Source organism: Mustela lutreola, chromosome 1, assembly GCF_030435805.1.
Source record: "Mustela lutreola isolate mMusLut2 chromosome 1, mMusLut2.pri, whole genome shotgun sequence".
Classification (NCBI taxonomy): domain Eukaryota; kingdom Metazoa; phylum Chordata; class Mammalia; order Carnivora; family Mustelidae; genus Mustela; species Mustela lutreola.
The window spans coordinates 281,631,929-281,655,144 of NC_081290.1; the positions used below are offsets into that span (position 1 = coordinate 281,631,929).

Genomic DNA, 23,216 nt, shown 5'->3' on the forward strand with positions numbered 1-23,216 from the left:
AGGGTAGTGAGGTTGAGCCCTGCATTGGGGTCTGTGCTTCAGCAGGGTGGAGCATGCTTAAGATTCTCCCTCTAAAAAGAAAAGAAAAAGAAAAAAGAAGAAATTAGAGAACTAAATAAATGGAAACATCCCATGTTAATGAGGTAGGAAGATGTAATATTAGGAATAAGTCAGTAGTACTTAATGCAATCTATAGTTTTTATGAAATCCCTATCAAAATCCAGTATTGTTTTTTGCAAAAATGAAAAAGCTGAACTTCAGATTCAGATGAAATTGCATGGGGATCCAAATAGTCAAATGGTGTTGAAAAAGAAGAATAAATTCAGAGGACTTGTGTTTCCTGGCTTCAGAATTACTACCGAGTTACAGTAAATGATTACTATGGTTTTGGCATATGGATAGACATATAAATCACTGTAGTAGAGCTGAGAGTCCAGAAGTAAACTCATACATTTATAGCCAACTGACTTTTGAACAAGGGTGTCAAGGCCATTCAGTGTAGAAAAGAACATGTTCTTCAGCAAATGGCATTGAACTGAATTTTCACATAAAATAGAATGAAGTTTACAGAGGGATACCAACTCACACCAGTCAAAATGGCTAAAATTAAAAAGTCGGGAAACAATAGATGTTGGTGAGGATGTGGAGAAAGGGGAGCCCTCCTACACTGTTGGTGGGAATGCAAGTTGGTCCGATCACTCTGGAAAACAGTATGGAGTTCCTTAAAAAGTTGAAAATAGAGCTACCCTATGACCCAGCTATTGCACTAGTAGGTATTTACCACAAAGATATAAATGTAGTGATCCAAAGGGACATATGCACCTCAATGTTTATAGCAGGAATGTTCCCGGTAGCCAAACTATGGAAAGGGCTCAGCTGTCCATCAACAGATGAATGGATGAAGAAGATGTGGTATATATATATAATGGAATATAATGCAGCCATCAAAACCCATGAAATCTTGCCATTTGCAATGCCGTGGATGGAACTAGAGCGTATTATGCTAAGCAAAATAAGTCAATCAGAGAAAGACAAATCATATGGTCTCACTGATTTGAGGAATTTGAGAAACAAGACAGAGGCTATTAGGGGAAGGGAAGGAAAAGTGAAACAAGATGAAACCAGAGAGGGAGACAAAACATAAGAGACTCTTAATCTCAGGAAACAAACTGAGGGTTGCTGGAGTGGATAAGGGAGGGATGGGGTAGCTGGGTGATGGACACTGGAGAGGGTGTGTGCTATGGTGAGCGCTGTGAGTTGTGTAAGACTGATGAATCACAGACCGCTACCTCCAAAACAAATAATACATTATATGTTAGTAAAAAAATAGAATGAGGTTTACCCCTACCTGATGTTCTATGCAAAAATTAGCTCTAAATGAATCAATGATCTATAAAATTCTTAAAGCATAGAAATAAATGTTTACAACCTTGTAAACAAGAGCACAAACAACAAAAGAAAAATAAGTAGATTGGATTTCATAAAAATTAACATTGTCATTATCAAGAGAGTTAGAAGACAACCTACAAATCAGTGAAAATATTTGCAAATCATATATCTGAAAGGGGCTTAATATCCAGAATACATAAAGAACACCTACAACTCAACAACAAGATGATAAATAATAAAAATCAGCAAAGATCTTGAATAGATATGTGGAGAAATTGAAACCCTTGGGCACTGATGTTGAGAACAGAAAGTAGTGAAGCCATTGTGGAAGACAGTTCAAAAATCTAAGCAGAATTGCCATATGAACCAGCAATTCCCTTCCTAGGTGTATACTATAAAAAATTGAAAACAGGGACTTCAACAGGTAGTTGTACACTGATGTTCACGACAGCATTACTTCTATAGCCAAAGGTGAAACAATTCAAGTATCCATCAACAGATTAATGGATAAACAAATATTATATATATATGTATATATATAAATGTGTGTGTGTGTATACACACATATACATGTATATATATATACATACACATATATATGTGTGTGTGTATATATATATATATATATATATATATATGTAATATTATTCATCCAGAAAAAAGAATGGCATATGGTACAACACAAACAAACCTCAAAACAGTCATGCTAACTGAACTAAGACAGGCACAGAAGGACAAATGTAAGCATTGCCTACATTTCATAAAAATATCTAGACTAGGCAAATTAGTGGAGACAGAAGGTAGATTAGAGATTACTAGAAGGAAGAGAGGGAAGGGAAGAATGAGGAGTTGTTGCTTAATGTTTATAAAGTTTTTTGTCTAGGGTGATGAAAATGGCAATAGTCATGATCGTGAAATATGATGACTGTAATTAACCACTGAATTGTACATCTGCAAAAGATTAAAATGGCAACTTTTGTATTATATATATCTTCCCACAATACATATATTGAAAACTGTCTCCAACTATCATTGTGAATTATATTTCAGATTTTGTCAATTTTAATTCATGTGTTTTGTAATTTTTTGAGTGTATATACACTTGACATTTTCAGCATTATTTCTGCAAATGTATTCTGTTTTGAAATTCATTTTATTTGATATTAATATAAAGACTGCAGTGTTCTTCCTTTTGCTATATGAATTGTATATCTTTTTCTATCACGTACTTTCACCCTACAGTATTTTAAGTACGATTATTGACAGTGTGTGTGTGTATATATATATATATATATATATATATATATATATATATTTAACCTATTCTGGTAATGTCTATTATTTGATAGACTGGGCTATTAGCAATACATTTGGTTGTGATTGTTGTTATGGTTTTGTTTCAGTCTACCATTTTATTTATTTATTTTTTGTTTTCTGTCTTATTTCTTGGGTGACGATAATGATTGTGATGTGGGATCATTTGTTGTTTTCATTCCTATGTTTCACACCTTTTGCCTTTTGGGGGGAATTACTTGAATATTTTTGGAATTCTTTTTCAAATATTGCAGAGGATTTCCCAATCTTAAACTTTGTCCATGTATTTTTCTTACTGAGCATGTAGACGAGCAGATTTTATTTAGTCCCACTTGTTCCAACTATGACTCCATTTTCCTGATGCCTAGTGATCCACAGAGTTTCCTTTTCTTTGTCTTTCACGTTTCTCCCCTCAGTCTACATCTCATGTAATTCTTTCCTCTGAGAAATTTCTCTAATTTTCTTTCTTTGAGCTGTGGCACTCTTACATTCTGTTCTAGATAAGGCATGTTGCTTGAGGCCTATATATCCAGCTTTAACAGAGTCCCTCTTACACAACCGTTAAGCAACTTTGATTGTTCCACTGATGTAACCATCAGTTCCGTATCAGTTTAACCTTAACCTGTATGGTCCTAGAGACCCAAGTACACAGCTCTCCTGCGTTCTAGACGATTTACAGACTCCCTACTATGCTAAATACATATGATAGTACAATGGATGCTCATAGTATACTACAATTTCCAGTATTTTTTCTTTTTTATATGTTATCACTTGGTATGAAAGGCCTCCTGGTGATTGGATAATAAAGTTTTGTTACTGTTTGTCTACATTATGAACACAGTTATTATTTTTGAGATTTCTGTTGTTTTAGCTCTTCATTTGTCAAACTCTCAGGTACAAAGAATCACTCATTAAAATATTCTCTAAATTTCAGAGTATGCTTTTGGTTTTCTTAATTTTTTTTTTTTTGTGTGTGTGTGTGTTTTTCTGCACAAATTCTCATTGCTCCCATAATCTAATCTGACTCTGTTTCTTAGGTTTGGGAGAAAGTTGATTCTCAGGTGGTGTCTCCTACAGCTTACCATCGTTGGGACCAGTGCAGCTTTTGTTTCCAACTTTCACATTTACTGCTTACTCCGCTTCTTGTCTGGTTGTTCTTCCATCATCATCCTGGCAAATGATGGTATGCTCAGTAAGTCAACAATTTTGTTCTTCTCCATTATCCAAGCCTTGAATTTGACCTTGAACTTTCACCTTTATCTGATATTAATATCCCAACTGGGTTTTCTTTCAGTCACAGAGTGGATAAGGCCTCCATCTAGAGTAATGGTAATAACAGTGATATCCTGTGCCTTCAGTGTGGGACACATACTCTTGGGAGGACTGGCATTTGTCTTTCGAGAGTGGCGCACTCTGCAGCTGGTGGTGTCTGTACCTTTCCTTGTCTTCTTTTTCTCCTCCAGGTATGATCCTTCTTTCTCGTTTTGCCTTATGGGAACCTGGGACAAAAATGAGGACTGAATTGCAATATATTGATTTTCTTATTTCCCAGACCCTTTCTTATTGTCTGAACCTAAAACCCATGCCTTTCATCTGTTCAGTCTGTGCAGTTTCATAAGCAGAACAGGAAGTAATAAGGACCTTTCTGTCTGGGAGTCCTAGGTATTTTTGGTTTTGTTTTGCTTTCAGTCCTACCCAGTGTAGTGGTCATAGAGTTATTCCAGTATTATTTTCCTTAATATAAACTATAGACTCAAATATTTCAGAAATAAATTCTTTTAATTCTTTTTTTTTTTTTTTTTGGCTTTGGAGTGAATCAAGTTATGGTAGTTTTCAGATTTTCATTTTTGTAGGTGAAGTTGAATAAAAGGAAGAGGCAGCAAATTTATTCAAAAAAGAGCAGCATGGTTTCTTCAATACTAAAGTTTGGCATGCAGATTGAATGATTGACATCAAATGTTAACTCCCTTCTCCCTTAAATAATTTTAACAAACACTTATTTATGGGTAACCTCATTCCTGTACTTAAAACCATCTAAAGGAGAGTCAGGTTTAGTTCGTCATGGAGACACACTATAGATTTCATACAATGAGAGGAGTTCAGAGACAGAGGAGAGTGTAATCCATGCCAGACTTATCCGTTATACCATTATATCCTCATAATTATCCTATAAGGAAGATGGTACTACTGCCCCCATTTTATTGATGAGAAAACTGAGGCAGATGTAAATAAGTGACTGACTTACATAATAAGTTATCAACATAGCTGGTAGTGGGAGGAGTACTTCTTTGTTGGGTTTTACATTTACATTATTTAGGGACTTATTTTTTTTTAAAGACTGTATATTATGAGCACAAATTTGGTAGAACCAAATTATGCATGAGGAACTCTCAAGCTTAAGCTTCCTATGCTTCTTTGAAAATCTGCTGAGTAAGTAGACAGGCGAGTTGCCTCCAGAGTCTATGTTTCTGGCCATAAAGATGTACTGCAATGGACTGGTCTTTCTTACATTTTCCTAGTATTTGTGAATTGAAACTTGAGTTTCTATTCCTAACCCAAGAAGTGGTGGATATTAGATGGAAGGCTAAAAGCATCCATAGTCAATAATCATATGACAAGTAAGCAAGAGAGACTTGACTGCATTTGTGTGCTCTTCTTCCTTCAGGTGGCTGGTGGAATCTGCTCGGTGGCTTATTATCAACAATAAACCAGAGGAGGGCTTGGAGGCACTAAGAAAAGTTGCATACACAAATGGAATGCAGAATGCTGGAGATGCCCTGACAATGGAGGTGAGTAGGAAACGGAAGGTGGTTACCGGGTTAGGAGGAAGACTAAGCAGACTCCTCCCCCTCCCCCTCCCCCAGCCCCTTCTTCTTCTTCTTCTTCTTTTTAAAGATTTTATTTATTTATTTGACAGAGATCACAAGTAGGCAGAGAGGCAGGCAGAGAGAGAGGAAGGGAAGCAGGCTCCCCGCTGAGCAGAGAGCCTGATGCGGGGCTCCATTCCAGGACCCTGAGATCATGACCCGAGCTGAAGGCAGAAGCTTAACCCACTGAGCCACCCAGGTGCCCCTCCACCTTCTTCTTATTGAGATAGACAAACTGTTTTCCTAAAAGGGGCAGCCAAGAAGGCAAGCTCGGTTCCCTAGTCTTTCATGGCCACCTTACACAGAAGCTGCTTTGATCACTGTGCAACCCATCTCTTCCTTTAGTTCACCTCTTCTTCTTCTTCTTTTTTTTTTTTTTAAGATTTTATTTATTTATTTGACAGGCAGAGATCACAAGTAGGTAGAGAGACAGGCAGAGAGAGAGGAAGGGAAGCAGGCTCCCTGCTGAGCAGAGAGCCCGATGCGGGGCTCCATCCCAGGACCCTGGGATCTGGACCTGAGCCGAAGGCAGAGGTTTAACCCACTGAGCCACCGAGGCACCCCCCTTTAGTTCACTTCTTGATCTAAATCTATAACCTATAACTCCTGTGGATGACCTGCACCTCTCCGTGGCCTCATTTACTTTCTTTTTTCAAATTTTTATTTAAATTCTGGTTAGTTAAAATATAGTGTAACTTTGGTTTCAGGAGTGCAATTTACTGATTCATGTGACACCCGTGCTCAACACAACAAATGCCCTCCTTTAATATCATTTTTGCTGCCAAGGTCAAAGAGATTGCTGCCTGTGTTCTCCTCTAGGATTTTGATGGATTCCTGTCTCACATTTAGGTCTTTCATCCATTTTAAGTTTATTTTTGTGTAGGATGTAAGAGAATGGTCCAGTTTCATTCTTCTGCACGTGGCAGTTTAATGTTCCCAGCACCATTTATTGAAGAGACTGTCTTTTTTCCATTGGATATTCTTTCCTGTTTTGTTAAAGGTTGTTTGACCTCAGAGTTAAGGTTCCATTTCTGGGCTCTCTCTTCTGTTTCATTGATCTATGTATTTGTTTTTATTGAAATTTGCTATTTACAAGGATGTGGATGGACCTAGAAGGTATTATGCTAAATGAAATAAGTCCATCAGAGAAAGACAAAGACCATATGATTTCACTCATATGTGGAATTTAAGAAACAAAACAGATGAACAGAGGGGAAGAGAAGGGAAACTAAAATGAGATGAGGACTGAGAGGGAGGCAAACCGTAAGAGACTCTGAACCCTAGGAAACAAACTGAGGGCTGCTGGAGGGAGGTGAGTGCGGGGTAGGGGTAACTGGATGAAACGCATTAAGGAAGGCAATTGATGTGATGAGCATTGGGTGTTCTATGCAACTGATGAATCACTAAATTCTGCCTGTGAAATTAATATCATTTTGGTGTTTAATATCCTTGAGTTTTCTTTAATGCTCTACATCTTTCATAGCCCGTTCACACCTGTGATTGCATGTACAATAAGTTATGCTGGAAAGAAAGGGAGTGTATCTCTCCTGTCCTGTTGGGTACCGGTGCTCACCACAATGCCTGACACCATGTTGGCAAATGAAACATGTTTGTTGCTATTAAAGGGTTTGAGATCCAGCATGCAGGACGAGCTGGAGGCAGCACAAACCAAAGTTACCATTTGGGATTTGTTCCACACCCCCATCCTGTGTAAGAGAACCTGTATCCTACTATTTGTGAGGTGGGTTTCACAGAGTGCATGACAACCTTAAAAAGGGGGAGACACGAATCTGTTTATTTCAAAGATTCTAGCAGTGTTGTGGGTGCAGGGTGTGCTGATTTGAAGACACAAGGTGAGGAAAACAGACTGGATACTGCTGCGCTGGGAGACGGGCAAAAGGTTATAAGGAAACTCACCATATGATGAGGAATTAATTGCATCATATTGCTCCATTCTCATCCTGGGAGATCGATGCTGGGGCTTCCACCACAATACAGATTTTGACATTTAGTTTCCTTCACTTTTTCTTACAATTTTCCCAAATTTTTATTTAAATTCTAGTTAGTTGACATTCAGTGTAATAAAATCTTACTAGCAGTAACATGAAGAGATTGTGAAGATATACAGCTTGATAAACATACCAACGGGGAAAAATATAAGCAGCACCTAGATCAAGATAGAAATTCTAATTCCCCAGAGAGTCCCCTCATAGATCCCCTACAGTGAGAACCACCATGACACTGGGTCAGCTCTCATTCCCTCCTCACTGTTTGCTTGCATGCCACATAAAACTTACCAACAGTCCTGCTCCCCATTACCATAGAGGTGTGTTGTTTAGTCTTGACTTTCACATGATAATTTGTAGATCCCTGGTGGGAACCTGTGATTATATTTCCTATGGTACAGCTGGTGCATGTTTTCTTAAATTCTGGCATTTTCTCTTAGCCCTAGAAAATCATATATAAGCCTTAAATTCCCTAAAACTGTGGCAGACCTCAGGTGCCCCTCAGATAAAGGGGGGACACAGGTAATCTCTTCGCAGCTTCCGTCACTAGTTGACCAATTTGAGCAAGAACTAGTTGAGTTCTTCACAGTATTGGGGTTGAAGGAGAAGAAAGACTCACAGCATCCTGACGACACTCAAAAAAGAAATTCTTTTTTTTTTTTTAAAGATTTTATTTATTTATTTGACAGATAGAGATCACAAGTAGGCTGAGAGGCAGGCAGAGAGAGAGAGGAGGAAGCAGGCTCCCTGCTGAGCAGACAGCCCGATGTGGGGCTTGAGCCCAGAACCTTGGGATCATGACCAGAGCCGAAGGCAGAGGCTTTAACCCACTGAGCCACCCCGGTGCCCCAAAAAAGAAATTCTTCTCCCTAGATTTTAATCTTTGTATCATCCAGTTTGGTGATTGGGACAGGTTAAGTTTCCCAGTCATTGCCAACTCTTTGCTTACAAAGACGAAATAACAACAGAAGGAGTATTGTCTATATATATTGCCAGACAATTATTTATGGTAACTTTAAAATTATCCTTAAAATAATGTATTATACAAATCAGACTAGGTCTTTACTCTTTAACACCAATCACTAGCTGTCTGGGTTAAAGTAGACATCAACTGCAACACCGTAGGCTTTAAATCTTACGGCATGTGTCTTTCCTCCTTTGTTCATTACAGATTTGCAATCACAATACCCTTTTATGGCATCATGATCAATCTACAGCACCTTGGGAGCAATATTTTCCTGTTCCAGGCGATCTTTGGGGTCCTCACTGCCATTATCCGATGTCTTCCTCTTTTAGTACAGAATCATATGGGCCGTCGAACAACCCAGACACTTTTCATGTTCCTGGTGGGACTTTCTGTTTTGGTCAACACGTTTGTGCCCCAAGGTGAGAGAAGGCTGGACTGTAGGGGAAAGAGATGTCTTTTCCCCCATCCTCTAGGGATTGTACTGGTCACACTTGTCTGAAGCAAGGAGTAAAGAGCTAAGTATTCCCCCAAACTGACCTGAGGGTTTAAGGCAAATCCTGCTAAGAATTTGTTGGGAAAAGAGTCAAAGGTCCATAATGGGCAGCTCAGATATATATTTCTTTTTGTCACATCCTGGAAGTATCTAGAAACTGGTGTTTTTATTCCTGACAGTTTCTTCAGGATAGCAATTGATCACTTGCCTTTTGGCCTTTCACATTTTTAATAACAAGCATGAAGGGCCTAGGTTTTGCAATTATATCTCAGGTGAGGACACAATGTGGTCACTTGTTCTGGTTGGGCTCTTGTCACCAGCTTTGAAGATGAGTCAGTTTCCTGATTGCTCTGTATCCACATGTGTGTGTATGGTCTTAGGTCACCACGACAATAGCCCTTGCTTATAGGAGTCTTCTTGACTTCCAGGAAATGAAAAATTTCCCCTTTTTTCCAAGTAGTGAAGGAGTGTACAATAGGAACAGGGAATTAAGCAGATTAGAAGTCTAGTCCATTCCAGTTAGATGACTTTGTATGCTAATAGAATGATGGGATGTAATGACCAGGAGATTGTTACTGGGCATTATGGTTCAGCTATATCCCAGTGCAGGAATGTACCCTACAGCATTACAGATTGTGGACTCTACTCCTCAGAATATCATTAGTGGTACAGGCTTACTCCCTTACAATAGAGTCTTTTCTAATAGTGTAAAGCTATAATTAGATTTCTTTTCATATTATTTGAAACTTCTCTTTATTGGTTCCCAAATTCTGACATTTTTTTCCCAAATAGAAATTTCCATTCTTGGTTTCATAAGAACCTGGGATCTTCCTGGTTTTATCAATGAAAATCCCTATTGCTAAAACCCCCTAATTCCCAGGAAAACCGGGATGACTTGTCACTTTAAATTCTGCACTTTTATTTTAAAGTTTAGACAACTGTAAAATTATCAAGTTTAGAGCTAAATCTTAGACCCAGTAATTGTCCACAGGACTGTCCCACTTTCTGCAATAGGGCTGTAATACTGGGCAGAATTATTAAAAGCAAATCTCTGCCAGATTAAACTCTTCATCTCCTTCTTTAGAAAATCTAAAGATTTTCAGGTGTGAAGAGAGATTTGCTGCAACTAACCCAGGTAATTTCATGTGTTTTTTAGCACCTACATTGACAACTCTACATTTCTCAGTTTATCAACCACCCCGCTCTTCTGGCACTATAAAATTGTCTATAGTATAGCTTAAACAAACCCACACCATACAAAGTTTTTTTTCCCCCCTAGCTAAATTTGGTGGATGCTGATTCCTTCAGCCCAGATTTCTTAGTCTCACTGGCCTTTCTGTCTCCAGAAATGCAGACCCTGCGTGTGGCTTTGGCAAGTGTGGGAATCAGCTGTGCTGCTGCTTCTGTCACTAGTTTTGGTGTCCACATGTTGGAGCTCATCCCCACAGTCCTCAGGTATGAGTTTATGGACATTCTGCCAGGGCATGAAAGAGGACATTCTCAGTTAATAGGCATTTATTGCAAGAATAAACATAATAAGGCCTATTTATTATAGGGGTACCTGGGTGGCTCAGTTGGTTAAGTGTCCAACTCTTGATTTTGGCTTGGGTCATGATCTCAATGTCTTGAGATAGAGCCCTGCATAGGGCTCCGTGCTAAGCATGGAGACTGCTTGAGAATCTCTCCCTCCCTCCCTCTGCTCATCCCCTTCCACACACTCTCTCTCTCTCAAAAAAGACCTGTTTATTATAAAAGCAATCATTTGTAATTTTAACAGTAATATGATAACATTTTAGCCAAAGTTTATTGAGAACTGACTTTGTGTCATGCTTTGTGCTGAGTAGTGCCTTTTTATTTATTTATTTATTTATATTATGTTAGTCACCATACAGTAGTTTTTGATGTCGTGTTCCTTGATTCATTGTTTGTGTGTAACACCCAGTGCTGGTGGTGAGCAGTACTTTAATGCATCATCTCATTAATCTTCCAGACAACTCATCAGGGTAGGTGCAATATATAATATTTGTGTAAAATTATAAAATCAATTTATGAATTTGAGCCTAACAAAGACAACTGGGAAATCATAGAGCAAATCTAAAAAACAAGTGTTTGTCACCAAACCCCATATATTTAACAATTGTGTTCTAGCATCTTCCATCTTTTATGAAGTCAGAATAAGGTATCTTAGGTTGCTTGTGCAGATTTTTATCAGATTATTATGTATTGTTGTTTAACCTGCAGGGCACGAGCTTTCGGATTAGAAACAGTGGCTAGTAGGTGTGGGGCAACGCTGGCTCCCCTCTTGATGATGCTAATGGAGTATCTTTCCATTTTGCCCTGGATCATCTACGGAGTCTCGCCCATTATTGCTGGTCTTGCTGTCCTCATCCTACCGGAAACAAGAAATCTGCCTCTGCTTGACACCCTCCACGATGTGAAAAATAAGTGAGTAAATCTTCTAGCCACCTCCTGGGAGGAACTGTATGCCTTAGGTCTTTGGGTGAGGAAGGCAAAACACCACATGAGTCCTTCAGATCACTGAGAAGGTTCTGCTTTGCCTGGGATACTTTCGTCTCAGGCCACTGCCTTTCATTAGTGGCAGGGTCACTTCTAACCCCTGTGAGTTCCAATCTAGATTGCAGAAATCCCCTCTGCCCAGATCTCATCAGTAGTTTCAGTGGTGAAGAGATGAAAATTAGCTCTGTTGTGATGGCACATATTACCTAGCTTCATAAGAGACACACATTCATGATGGTATCTCATGATTCTGAGATCCACAGGACACTTGGATATGAAGGGGAAAGAAATATCATGGCCAATAAAGGAATCATGTTAGGAAGATCACATAGAGTTAAAACTTTTTTTGGAAAGATAATAGAGGAAAGAAATCTTGTTTAGGCATCTTGGTATTCAGACAATTTTGCTGCCATGAGTAATGGAAAGATTGAGGATAGAGAAAATAAAAACCAGCAAAATATTTTAAATGAGATAAAGGGTATATTCGTTTCCTGGGGTCTCCATACTCAAGTTCCACAAACTGAGTGACTTAATAGCAGAAATTTATTTCCTCAAAGTTCTGGAGGCTGGGAGTCTGAGCTCAAGTGTCAGCAGGGCCACATTCCTTCTGAAGTCCTTAGGGACTGTTCCAAGCCTCTCTTCCAAGTTTCTGGTATCTTTGGCTTGTGGCAACATAACTCCAGTATTCACATGGCATTCTTCCAGGCAGGTCTCTGTGTTGAAATTTTCCCTTTTGTGATACCAGTCATAGTGATCAGGGGCCCAACCTACTCCAGTATGACCTCCTCTTTACTAATTATATCTTCAACAACTATATCTGAATGTGATAATTTCACATTCTGAGATACTGAGAGTTAAAACTTCAATGTATGAATTTGGGGATGGGGAAACACAATTCAATCCAGACAAATGAGGGAATTCTCTTAAGATTGTCAGTCTACTTCTTGACTTTCCAAAGGGGTGACTGGTGGGAAATCTGAAAAGACCAAGTGAGGGTAGCAACTTTTAAAACTGTCTTCTTGGGTCTTACTGCAGGAATTTCTTGGATCTGCACAGGCAGCAGAGACTTTTCCAACATTAATATCAATATGCCATGAATTTTGTTGGGTTATAAAAAGCTGATAGTTGGAGGACTTGTTTGTACTTGTGCATGGAAAGCACACAAACTTATTTTTATCTTTGTTTTTTTTTTAATATTTGTTTTTGCTTGTTGAATGGTTGATTGGTTGACTGATTGTTTCTGTTTTGCTTTTCTAGCAAAGAATTCTCAAGAAAGGTAAATGAAATAAATTCCTTCGTAAAAGTGACAAAATTTTAAGGTGTTTCCATGAGCTGACTGGTGAGGAAAAGAAATACTATGAAATAAAAATAAAACACAAGAATGTTCTTTTATATCTACAAACTTCCAAGAAAAATATACTGGAAAACAAATCTCACTTACATTAATTTGCAGTTAAATAATTTTTGGGAACACGTAATTCTGTGAATAATCTAATATTTTTGGAAAGTGGTTGAAAGTTTCAAATTTATTGGTAAATTACTAATACATATTCAGAAACAAAGGAAAACCATGGAATTAAGATGTAGCTGGCTGAGAGAAAAGGGATCACATGGGTGATGGGGATTAAGGAGAGCACTTGCTGTGATGAGCCCTGTGTGTTGTATGTAAGTGTTGAATCACTATATTGTACACCCCAAATCAGAAATTAATATCACACTGTATGTTAACTAACTGGAATTTAAATAAAAACATGGGGGAAAAAAGAAAAGGGGACAGAAAACTTATTGGAAAAAATAATCGCTAAAAACTTCTCAAATCTGAAAGAAACAGATATCCAGATCCAGGAGGCACAGAAAGTCCTACCCCCCCAACCCCAAATTCAACCCAGGAGGTCCACACCAACACACATAGTAATTGAAATGGCAAAAAGTAGTGATAAAGAAAAAAAAATTAAAGCAGCTAAACAAAAAGATAGTTATCTAGAAGGGAAATCCCATCAGACTATCAGCAGATTTTTCATCAGAAACTTTGCAGATCAGAAGAGAGTGGCATGATATATTCAAAGCACTGAAAGGGAAAAATATGCAGCCAAGACTACTGTATCCAGCAAGGCTATCAATCAGAATAGAGAGAGTGATAAAAAGTGTCCCAGGCAAACAAAAACTAAAGGACCTCATGACCACTAAACCAGCCTGGCAAGAAATATTAAAGGGGATTCTTTGAGTGGAAAGGAAAGACCATAAGCAAGATTATGAAAAGTAAAAAACACAAAAGCAGTAAAAACGTTTTCAAAAATGCTTTTACTTCTTGACTTTACTTCTTTTACTTTTAAAAATCTTGACTTCTTGACTTTTACTTCTTTTACTTTTTAAAAATCAGTCAAGAGATTTATAAAATAAAAGGTTGTAAAATAGGACATGACATATTTATTCATTTATTTATTTATTTATTTTTAAAGATTTTATTTATTCATTTGACAGACAGAGATCACAAGTAGGCAGAAAAGCAGACAGAAAAAGAGAGAAATACAAATAATTGGAACGGAATATTATGAAAACCTACATGCCAACAAATTCAACAACCTAGAAGAAATGGATAAATTCCTAGAAGCATATTATGTACCCAAACTGAAGCAGGAAGAAATAGAAAATTTGAACAGACAGATTACCAGCAATGAAATTGAATCAGTAACCATAAAACTCCTCAAAAAACACGAGTCCAGGACCAGATTGCTTCACAGGTAAATTGTACCAAACATTTAAAGAAGACTTAATACCATTCTCAAACTGTTTCAAAAAAATAGAAGAGGGAAGAAAACTTGCAAATTCATTCTATGAACCCAGTATCACCTTGATACCAAAATCAGATAAAGACACCACAAAAGAGAGAGAAAGAAATACAAACAAGCCAATATCTCTGATGAATATAGGTTTGGGTTTCAAGTTCAGATGGCAGAGTAGTATGGAGATCCTATGCTTGCCTCATCCCTCAAACACATTCTGAACACCCCGAGAAACTGATGTGAATACTGAGAGAACAAACTGCCCAGCGAGAGGGGGGAAAAACAGCCACATCCGACGGTAGGAACTGCTGAGAGTTGATTTGGGGGAAAAAAGAAGTGTGCTTTTCTGCATAGGGGAGGGAGCCCTCATCATGGAGAGGAGTTTGAGAGGAGAGAGAGAGAGAGAGAGCACGCAGGGGATTGCACAAGAAAAACTCTTCCCCAAAACCACTGACTGGGAAAAGGAGAGGGGCTGACTACCACAAATCTTTAGAAGCAGAGGAACTCAAAATCCGAAGTTCAAGATGTTGCTTGGGTCCTGCCTGGCCGCGCAGCTGTGCTCCAGGGAGGAAGGACGGTAGAGACCAGGGAGTGGACAGCGTTCTCTGAGGATCCCCCGGGGCCCCAGGGTAGGAACAGTTTCCCTCCTTGGAGTGCATTTGGGAGAGGTAGCACTGCGTCTCAGAGGGGGAAAAAAAAAAAAAAAAAGACAGGAGCCCTGGAGGGGCCCCGTAATTAGAATAGCAGCAGAGGCACCTGCTGAAGGCAGCTAACCTAGAAACCAGCTTTTGGCTGCCCTTTACCATAAACCCCTAGCCCCACATTGTTGTTTGACCACTTTTCTGGGACAAGCTGGCACCGCCGACAGTGTGGCCCTCTCCCAGAGGATCAGTGCCAGTCTGCACCACACCGGGGCCCCAGACTCGGGAGCTTTGAAACCCAGCGTGACACCTGACATAAAGCGCAGGAGAACTGTGCCACCTGGTGGGCCGACAGACGCGATGGAGGCAGGGATCTGATGGAAGCTGGGGACACAAGAGGGGAGACTGTTGGTTCTTCTGTGAGGACTTCCTGAACAGCAGCAAATGGGAATTCCCTGCTCCTGGGATGAGAATAGGGTGAGGCCAATCTCCCCCGACCCCACCACCAACACAGACTTCAGCGAGCAGCACAGCGCCCCTAGTGGAGACCGTAGCTTCTTACACCAAGCCCTGAGCCCCGCAGATCCATCTTTACTAGGGCAAGTCAGGCTGAGAACCATCGCAGGAGCCCCCTCCCCTAAAAAACCAGCACATGCACACACCAAGTCTACTGATCATAGAGTGCTGCTGCCAAGCTTCAGATTTAGGGGAGATAGGATCTAGCTTCCTTTAACAAGCCGACCAAAACACACCTAGTTAGAATTTGCCATGCGGAGGACAAGTTTTAAACACTCCCCCTACAGGCAAAGAGAAACTCTGCAGGGGACTGACTCAAGGGAAGAAGCAGGCAAAACGCAACCTCAGATTGCATACTCTGAAACACTTCCTGAAACACGAGGCCCAAGAATGTATCTGACCTCTTCTTAATGCAACCATCACTCTCAGGAGCGGGAATACAATAGGCTTTCCTAACACACAGAGTGACCCAGACAGAATGACAAGATGGAGGAACTCACCCCCAAAAGAAAGAAGAGGAAGAAACGACTGCCAGGGATTTAATCTGATGAATATAGAGATTAAATAGTAGCAAATCAAATCAAATCCAACAATGCATTAAAAAAAAATCATACATCACGATCAAGTGGGGTTTATTCCCAGGATTCAAGGGTGATTCAATATTTGCAAATCAATAAGAGAAAGAATAGAAACCATATGAACATTTCAATAGATGCAGAAAAAGTGTTTGACAAAGTACAACATCCATTCATATAAAACCCCTCTGCAAAGCAGGTCTAGAGGGAACATACCTCAACCTACTAAAAGCCTTATATGAAAAACATACAGCCAACATCACACTCAATGGTAAAAAATGAGAACTTTTCTCCTAAGGTCAGGAACAAGACAAGGATGTCCACTCTTACAACTTTTATTCAACATCGTCCTAGAAGTTCTAGCCACATCAATTAGACAACAAAAAGAAATAAAAGACATTTGAATTGGCCAGGAAGAAGTCAAAATGTCACTATTTGTGGATGGTATGATACGATATATAGAAAACCCCAAAGACTGCCAAAAAAACTACTAGAACTGATAAATGAATTCAATAAAGTCATAGGATACGAAATCGATGTACAGAAATCTGTTCAATTCCTATACACTAATAATGAAACAGAGAGTAAAATTAAGAAATCCATCACATTTACAAATGCACCAAGAATAAAATATTGAGGAATAAACCTAACTAAAGAGGCAACAGATCTGTACTCTGAAAACTATAAAACACTGATGAAAGAAATTCAAGATGACACAAAGAAATGGAAAGACATTTCATGTTCATGGATTAGAAAAATACATATTAAAATGTCCATACTCTTCAGGGGTGCCTAGGTGGCTCAGTGGGTTAAAGCCTCTGCCTTCGGCTCAGGTCATGATCCCAGGGTCCTGGGATCAAGTGCCCCATTGGGCTCTCTGCTCGGCAGTAAGCCTGCTTCCTCCTCTCTCTCTGCCTGCCTCTCTGCCTACTTGTGATACTCTCTGCCTACCCTGGGATCATGACCTGAGCCGAAGGCAGACACCACCCAGGCACCCCGGATCCTAGTTTCTTATTTCTTTGCAGGCACTGCTCACTTCGCTCCTCAAGGTCTCCTCACTTCAATTTGTGGAAGCCCAACAGTATCCCCAACTCTGACCCCTCGTGCCTCCGGCCCTCCTCTCCTTAGATCCTTCCTTCAAGCAAGCTGTTGTGCCTGCCGAGGTATCCTTTTGGGGACACCAGAGCTAAGGACAGGGATCACCCAAAGGCTCCCCGAATTTCACCTCCCACCATGAAAAAATTCTGACTACACTGGCCTCACCCACATGAGGTTCTGCTCTGTTGGACTGGAAACTCCACAGAGTCAGGGGTAGGAACCGTAGGATACCGAGTAGGATGCCGATCCCATTCTGTCTGTGCCTTTTGAAACTGCTGCGTGCCCCCTTTTGAAACTGACTTGGCCATGTTGTGTGAAGTAACTTTTCTCCATGCTGTGCTTGGGACTCAAGTCAATGAATGTGGTTGCTCACTTTCTCAGGAAATGTGAAAGTGGAAATGCCAAATGAATCCTTTTGACTCACTGGCCATCTTGCTATCTTTCTAGGTAAGTGTACAGTCTGGCTTTAGAGGAGGTCCAGGTTCCATATCCAGTCGTCTCTCCTCCAACTTAGAACACTGCCTCTCATGTGTGTGTACTCGCCGCTGAGAACCCAGCTACTTACGTCAGTGAGGGGAAAGTGGCAGAGGAGAACCTCACTTCTTACTCTGACCTTTACCCCCAAACTCTGCCTTTCTCCTGTTGCTCAGCATGGCCTTCTCCTGCCCAAAGCCAACCCCTTCATGTTCACAAGGGGTCTCGCTTCCTCATATCTGCTCAACGACTTGACTCCCATCATCTTTCTTTTGTTACAAAACTCTCATGAGTCATTCTGCTTCGTGTTCTCCCTCCTGTCCCATTCTTTTATTTAAAAATTCTTAACTATGGAACTTATTTATGGACAGAAGACTGTCGCTCTCGCCGGCAAGAACAACCCGCAAACGTGATGGGTGGCAAGCTTCTTTATTAGTTCTCCCTCTGTCCCGACAGTCTCTCCGCTTTATATCCTTTACCTCGGCCAATCACCGATCTAGTCCACGCCCCTCTCCCTGATCACGCGGCGAGCACGGGCTCACCCATGCTTGCAGCCAGCCAATCAGTCTCGCTTCCTCAATCCCCGGGCACCTCCGCATACGTGACTCCTTGCATCTATTTCATGGCTCTCCACAGAAGACAGTTTTAAAGAGGCATTCATATGTACACCACCAAAATGAAACAGATATTGCCTGTTTGCTGGGCGGTGTTGGTACAGAGCTTTCCTTAAGAAAGGGAGAGGGTTCTGATCCTGGGGAAGACGGACTGCATGGACTGCTCTCTTTAACCGAATGCATCTTAAAAACAAGAAAGAAGGCAAGGGGTGACTATTTTAGACTGTGAAAAGTATATCCTATTAACATATTACTATGGGTGGCTCACTCAGGTGTCCAACTCTTGATTTTGGTGCAGGTCATAATCTCATGGTTGTGAGATCGAGCCCTGCTCGGGGCTCTGCGCTGGGCGTGGACCCTGCTTGAGATTCTCTTACTCCCTCCACTGCCCCTTCCCCCCCATAAATACATAAATAAAATCTTACAAAAACACATTAGTGTGGGGCACCTGGGTGACTCAGTGGGTTAAGCCTTTGCCTTCGGCTCAGGTAGTGATCCCGGGGTCCTGGGATCAAGCCCCGCATCAGAATCTCTGCTCAGCAGAGAGCCTCTTACCCCCCACCCCACCCCCGCCTGCCTCTCTGCCTACTTGTGATCTCTGTCTGTCAAATAAATAAATAAATAAATAAATAAAATCTTTTAAAACCCCACATTAGTGTGCCTAATAATAATAGCACAAAAATGGTTAAGGGAAGAAATAGAGCTACAACAGAGTGAAGTTTCTATGTCATATTGGAATCCAAACATAAAATTGTTTCTGATAAGTTATGACATGTGCTCTCAGCTCTAGAGCGACCGCTGAGGAAAAAAAAAAACAGTTAAAAATCCTTAAATGAACTTAATGATACCCTAGAAATAGTCACTTGAAACAAAAGGTGATTTTGAAAGAAGACCAGAGGAACAAAATAGTTAGGACGCATAAAGGAAAAAAAAAAAAAAGCAAAACAATCGATGTGATGCCAACCATATCAATAACATCTACAATCCAATCAAAGTGGATAAAAGCAATACCCAGCTGCATGCTGTCTTCAGAAAATATACTTTTGATTCAATGATACAGATTAATGGGAAGTAACAGGTTATAAAAAAGACATACCATTCAAACAGCAGCCACAAGACAGCTAGTGTGCTTGTACAAATATCACAAAAATAGACTTTAAGATAACAACTAAGGCAGGACGCTTCTGTGGCTCAGTTGTTAAGTGTCTGCCTTTGGCTCAGGTCATGATCCTAGGGTTCTAGGATCGAGCACCGCCGCATCAGGCTCTTTGCTCAGCAGAGAGTCTACTCCTCCCTCTCCTGCTCCTCCTTTTTGTGTTCCCTCTCTCGCTGTGTCTCTCCCTGTCAAATAAATAAAATCTTAAAAAAAGAAAAAGACAACAACAAAGGAAAAAGAGGGACATTTAAGGATGATAAACAGGTCAATTCATTAGAAAGATATAATAAGCATGAATATTAATCAGCATGAACCCTAAAACACATGAAGCAAAAATCAACAGAAGCGAAGGCAGATGTGGAAAATGCAACAATAATAATTGGAACTTTCCATAACCCACTTTATGAAACAGAGAGAACACTAAGGCTGACTATCAGCAGGGACATAGAAGACTTAATACCATAAACCCACCAGACCTAACAAATACAGAACACTTTCCCCGACAGCACATCACAATATTCTTCTCGTCAAAATGCTTCTCACACAAAGCATTCTCCAGAATGGATTACAGATTGGCCTATTAAAGAAGCCCTTAGACACCGTCAAGGATTGAAATAACACAAAGTAATGCTGTGGAGAGAGAGTTGGGTCAGTTTCCTTCCAGTTTGATATGGAGCAGTAGAATTATCCTGTAGACTCCCCGCCATGTTTTCCCACGATGCTCCTTTTGCAATAGGGTTACCAGTGAACACATTTCATTTACTTTGTGTTTTGTAGTCATTCTTTTTTTTTTTTTAAGATTTTATTTATTTATTTGAGAGAGAGAGCATAAGCATGGGGAACAGCAGAAGCAGAGGGAGATGCAGTCTCCCCACTGAGTAGGGAGCCCGACTCGGGACTCAATCCCAGGACTCTGGGATCATGACCTTAGTCGAAAGCAGACGCTTCACCAACTGAGACACCAACTTCACCAACTGAGACACCCAGGTGTCATTCTTGAAAGGATTCTTATAAAAAGAAAAACAATTTGGGGGAATGGATGGTGACATCAGAAAACAATGAAGAGATGCTAGAAATTATGGTAAATTCTCTGTCTTAATTGTAGTTTTAGAGCTTCTTCCTGGATACGGCCACAGACAGTCACTTAAAGAAGGTTCTGTCAGCCCTCTCTTTCTGAGCCACATTTTTATTCCTTTCAGCATTCCCAAAGTCCTCATTTTTTATGGTAGCAACCGTTCAAAGTAGCCAATCTTATCATGTACATGAGACACAGACACAGATGGGGCCATCAGGCATAGCTCCTTAACTCCACCTCTGTAGTTCTGTAAGTCTTGTCTAATGCTACGTAACAAGGCTCCTCTTCACCCAATTCCCATTAACATGCTCTGCATTTTCCTGTAGCCCTCTTACAATTTTGTTAAATTAGCATTTGGTGAGTGGAGCACAGGACACTGGGTGGTACCCTGTGGTTCAGTAAAAGACCACAGGAGAAACTAACATAGAGAAGTTTACGACTTGAGGTCATACCTTGAAGGGCAACTTGGGGAGAGCAAGGCAGGTGCAGACAGAAAGAGCAACAAGACTTGGGGCCCATGCCCTTATTAGGGGGTGTGGGTGGTGTGCTTTGAGTTTCCCTGAGCTAGGGCTACATTGGTCAGTGCAGACCAAAACAGTAGGGTTTTGGTAATAAGGCCCATGGGTGGGTCTTATTTCGAGGAGACTTGGTAGTTACTGTGGGGTGAGTGTTTGGAGACTCTAGGGCCAGGAATTAGCATTAGAGAGTGGGGTAAAATTTCTGCCCATTTGGAGAAACAACTTATTGTTTAAAAGCTTGAGGTTAAGTGTCTGACTTAACCTATGCTTGAGTCAATTAAGTGTCTGACTGGCTCAGGTCCTGATCTCAGGGTCCTGGGATTGAGCCCTGCATCAGGCTCCCTGATCAGTGGGGAGTCTGCTTCTCCCTCTTCCTCTGCCCTCTCCGTGCTCATGCTCTCTCTCTCTATCTCAAATAAATAAACAAAATCTTTTAAAAAGTAAAATACAATAAAAGCTTGAGGACCATGTCTCTGAGTAGACCATTATGTTTCTCTCGGTCTGGCCATGGGGGGGGGGGGCATAATCTAGGTAGAAATTCCATGAGATCCCATGTTCTGCAGCTCATGATTGAACACTTGGGAGGTGAAATGGGCACCTCGATCTGAATCCATAATGTCTGGTGGGTCGAAGGGGATGAACATACATCTGGTTAAGAGGGAGATCCTGTGATGGGAGAGAGCTGGCTGGAGAGAGCTACCGGCCAGAGTCCAGGTAAGCTACAGGGGATGGTGGATGCATACATACCTAATAGCACCAGCAGGGGGCAGCAGTGGCCCGATGAAACACATTTGTCAGCCCTAGAGGGGTCTGTCACCCTGGGGCCCAAGTCTCCCCCTGGGAGACTTTCAGGGTTTTGTTTGGGAACAAAGGAGGTAGTTATCTATCACCAATTTGGCTAGAGCCTGGGTGAGGGCTCCCCATGGCCGTGTCTGTACACCCAGTCAGTGAGGGCTGTCACTCCCCAGCGGCCTGATGTAATATGGGCCCACTCAGCACTAGTGGGTACGGCATCTTGGAAGGAATAGTCGTGTCTGGGGCAACGTCTGGTACTCTGGGAAGTCATTCGTGTGGGGTCTTGAGACATACATGTCTTTTGGATAAGGATCTGCAGTGTAGTTATAATGTTTCTGGTGTCTGCCGATGTGTGTGTGCGTGTGTGTGCAGGCACGAATGACCATAACCAGCATGTGTAAGTTGGCTGTTTCTCTCCAAGTGGAGGCACCCCAGGTCGGCTTTCTCTGAATCATGAAAGTACCCTTTTGCCATTGTCTAGGCCAGACGATGAGCCCCTCGGCTACTTCCCAGAAGTCGGTAAAAATGAGCGTCCTTGGAAGTCTCATTTGTGTGGCCAGGCACATCCTTACCGATTCTGCTTGTGGGACGGAGCCAGGAGAGCCCTCCTGACCAGGGACAGGCCAGTAGCAGGATGATACGTTGCAGTGTCCCAGCAGGCTGCCTCGCATACAAGGATGCTGCTGTTATCAGTGAGAAATACAATTCCCTTTCCATTTATTTTTTTTTTTTTAAAGATTTCATTTATTTACTTGAGAGATAGAGGGAAAGCACTCAGGGGGAGTGACAGGGAGAAGCAGACTCCCCGATGAATAGAGAGCTCGATCCCCAGACCCTGAGATCATGACCTGAGTGGAAGGCAGATGCTTAACCGACTGAGCCATCCAGACACCCCTCCCTTTCCATTTTAGACAGTTGGCTCCAGTGGGCTCCCTGGACCACCAGAGAGGCTGGCATTGGGGGTGCTGCTAGCTGCACCTCAGTACCAGTGTGCAAGGGGCTCAGCATGGGGGAAGCCACATCCTCTTATAATTTGGAAAGGCCCTTAACATGAGGTTTAGCCCTTCCTGAAGGACCGAGAGGGGCCTCCGGGGCGATGTCAAGCCTCTGCTGGGTTGAATCTCTGACCAAAGCAGGATAACACTTTGTGGGAAGCAGTAGACACTGTGAGCTCATTATTGCCTTTTTAAAAGGGCCCTGTAGTCTGCCAAGATTTGGTGTTCACATTGTGTGTACAAGGCTGCTGTCTAGGGCAGATGGTTGGTCCGAAACCCATGGGCAACCAGATGGAGCCAAGTTTAGACCAGGAATGCCACCGGTTATAATCAGGTGTTGACAGTAATTCTACACAAAAGTCTGAGCTCAGATGGACTAAAGGCAGGGCCTGCTCTAAGTCACCTGAGGAAGGTTCTTCCTGA

At 41.2% G+C, this 23,216-nt stretch overlaps 1 protein-coding gene across 7 annotated transcripts in view; it reads left to right on the top strand.

Annotated features, from left to right (window-relative positions):
- Positions 1–13,948, top strand: part of SLC22A10 (solute carrier family 22 member 10) — a 39,041-nt gene extending 25,093 nt beyond the window's left edge. The window contains exons 3-10 of one of the 7 annotated variants that reach the window (XM_059145024.1): positions 3,741–3,895; positions 3,998–4,166; positions 5,369–5,492; positions 7,196–7,311; positions 8,748–8,962; positions 10,383–10,491; positions 11,278–11,481; positions 12,811–13,946. In XM_059145024.1, the coding sequence (XP_059001007.1) occupies positions 3,741–3,895; positions 3,998–4,166; positions 5,369–5,492; positions 7,196–7,311; positions 8,748–8,962; positions 10,383–10,491; positions 11,278–11,481; positions 12,811–12,871 (1,153 nt within the window). In that variant the 3' untranslated portion in view covers positions 12,872–13,946. Of the gene's footprint in view, positions 1–3,740; positions 3,896–3,997; positions 4,167–5,368; positions 5,493–7,195; positions 7,312–8,747; positions 8,963–10,382; positions 10,492–11,277; positions 11,482–12,810 lie in introns of those variants that run through there. The other 6 variants (XM_059145034.1, XM_059145050.1, XM_059145045.1 and 3 more) reach the window with 6 other exon arrangements.
- The last annotated feature ends 9,268 nt before the right edge of the window (positions 13,949–23,216 follow it).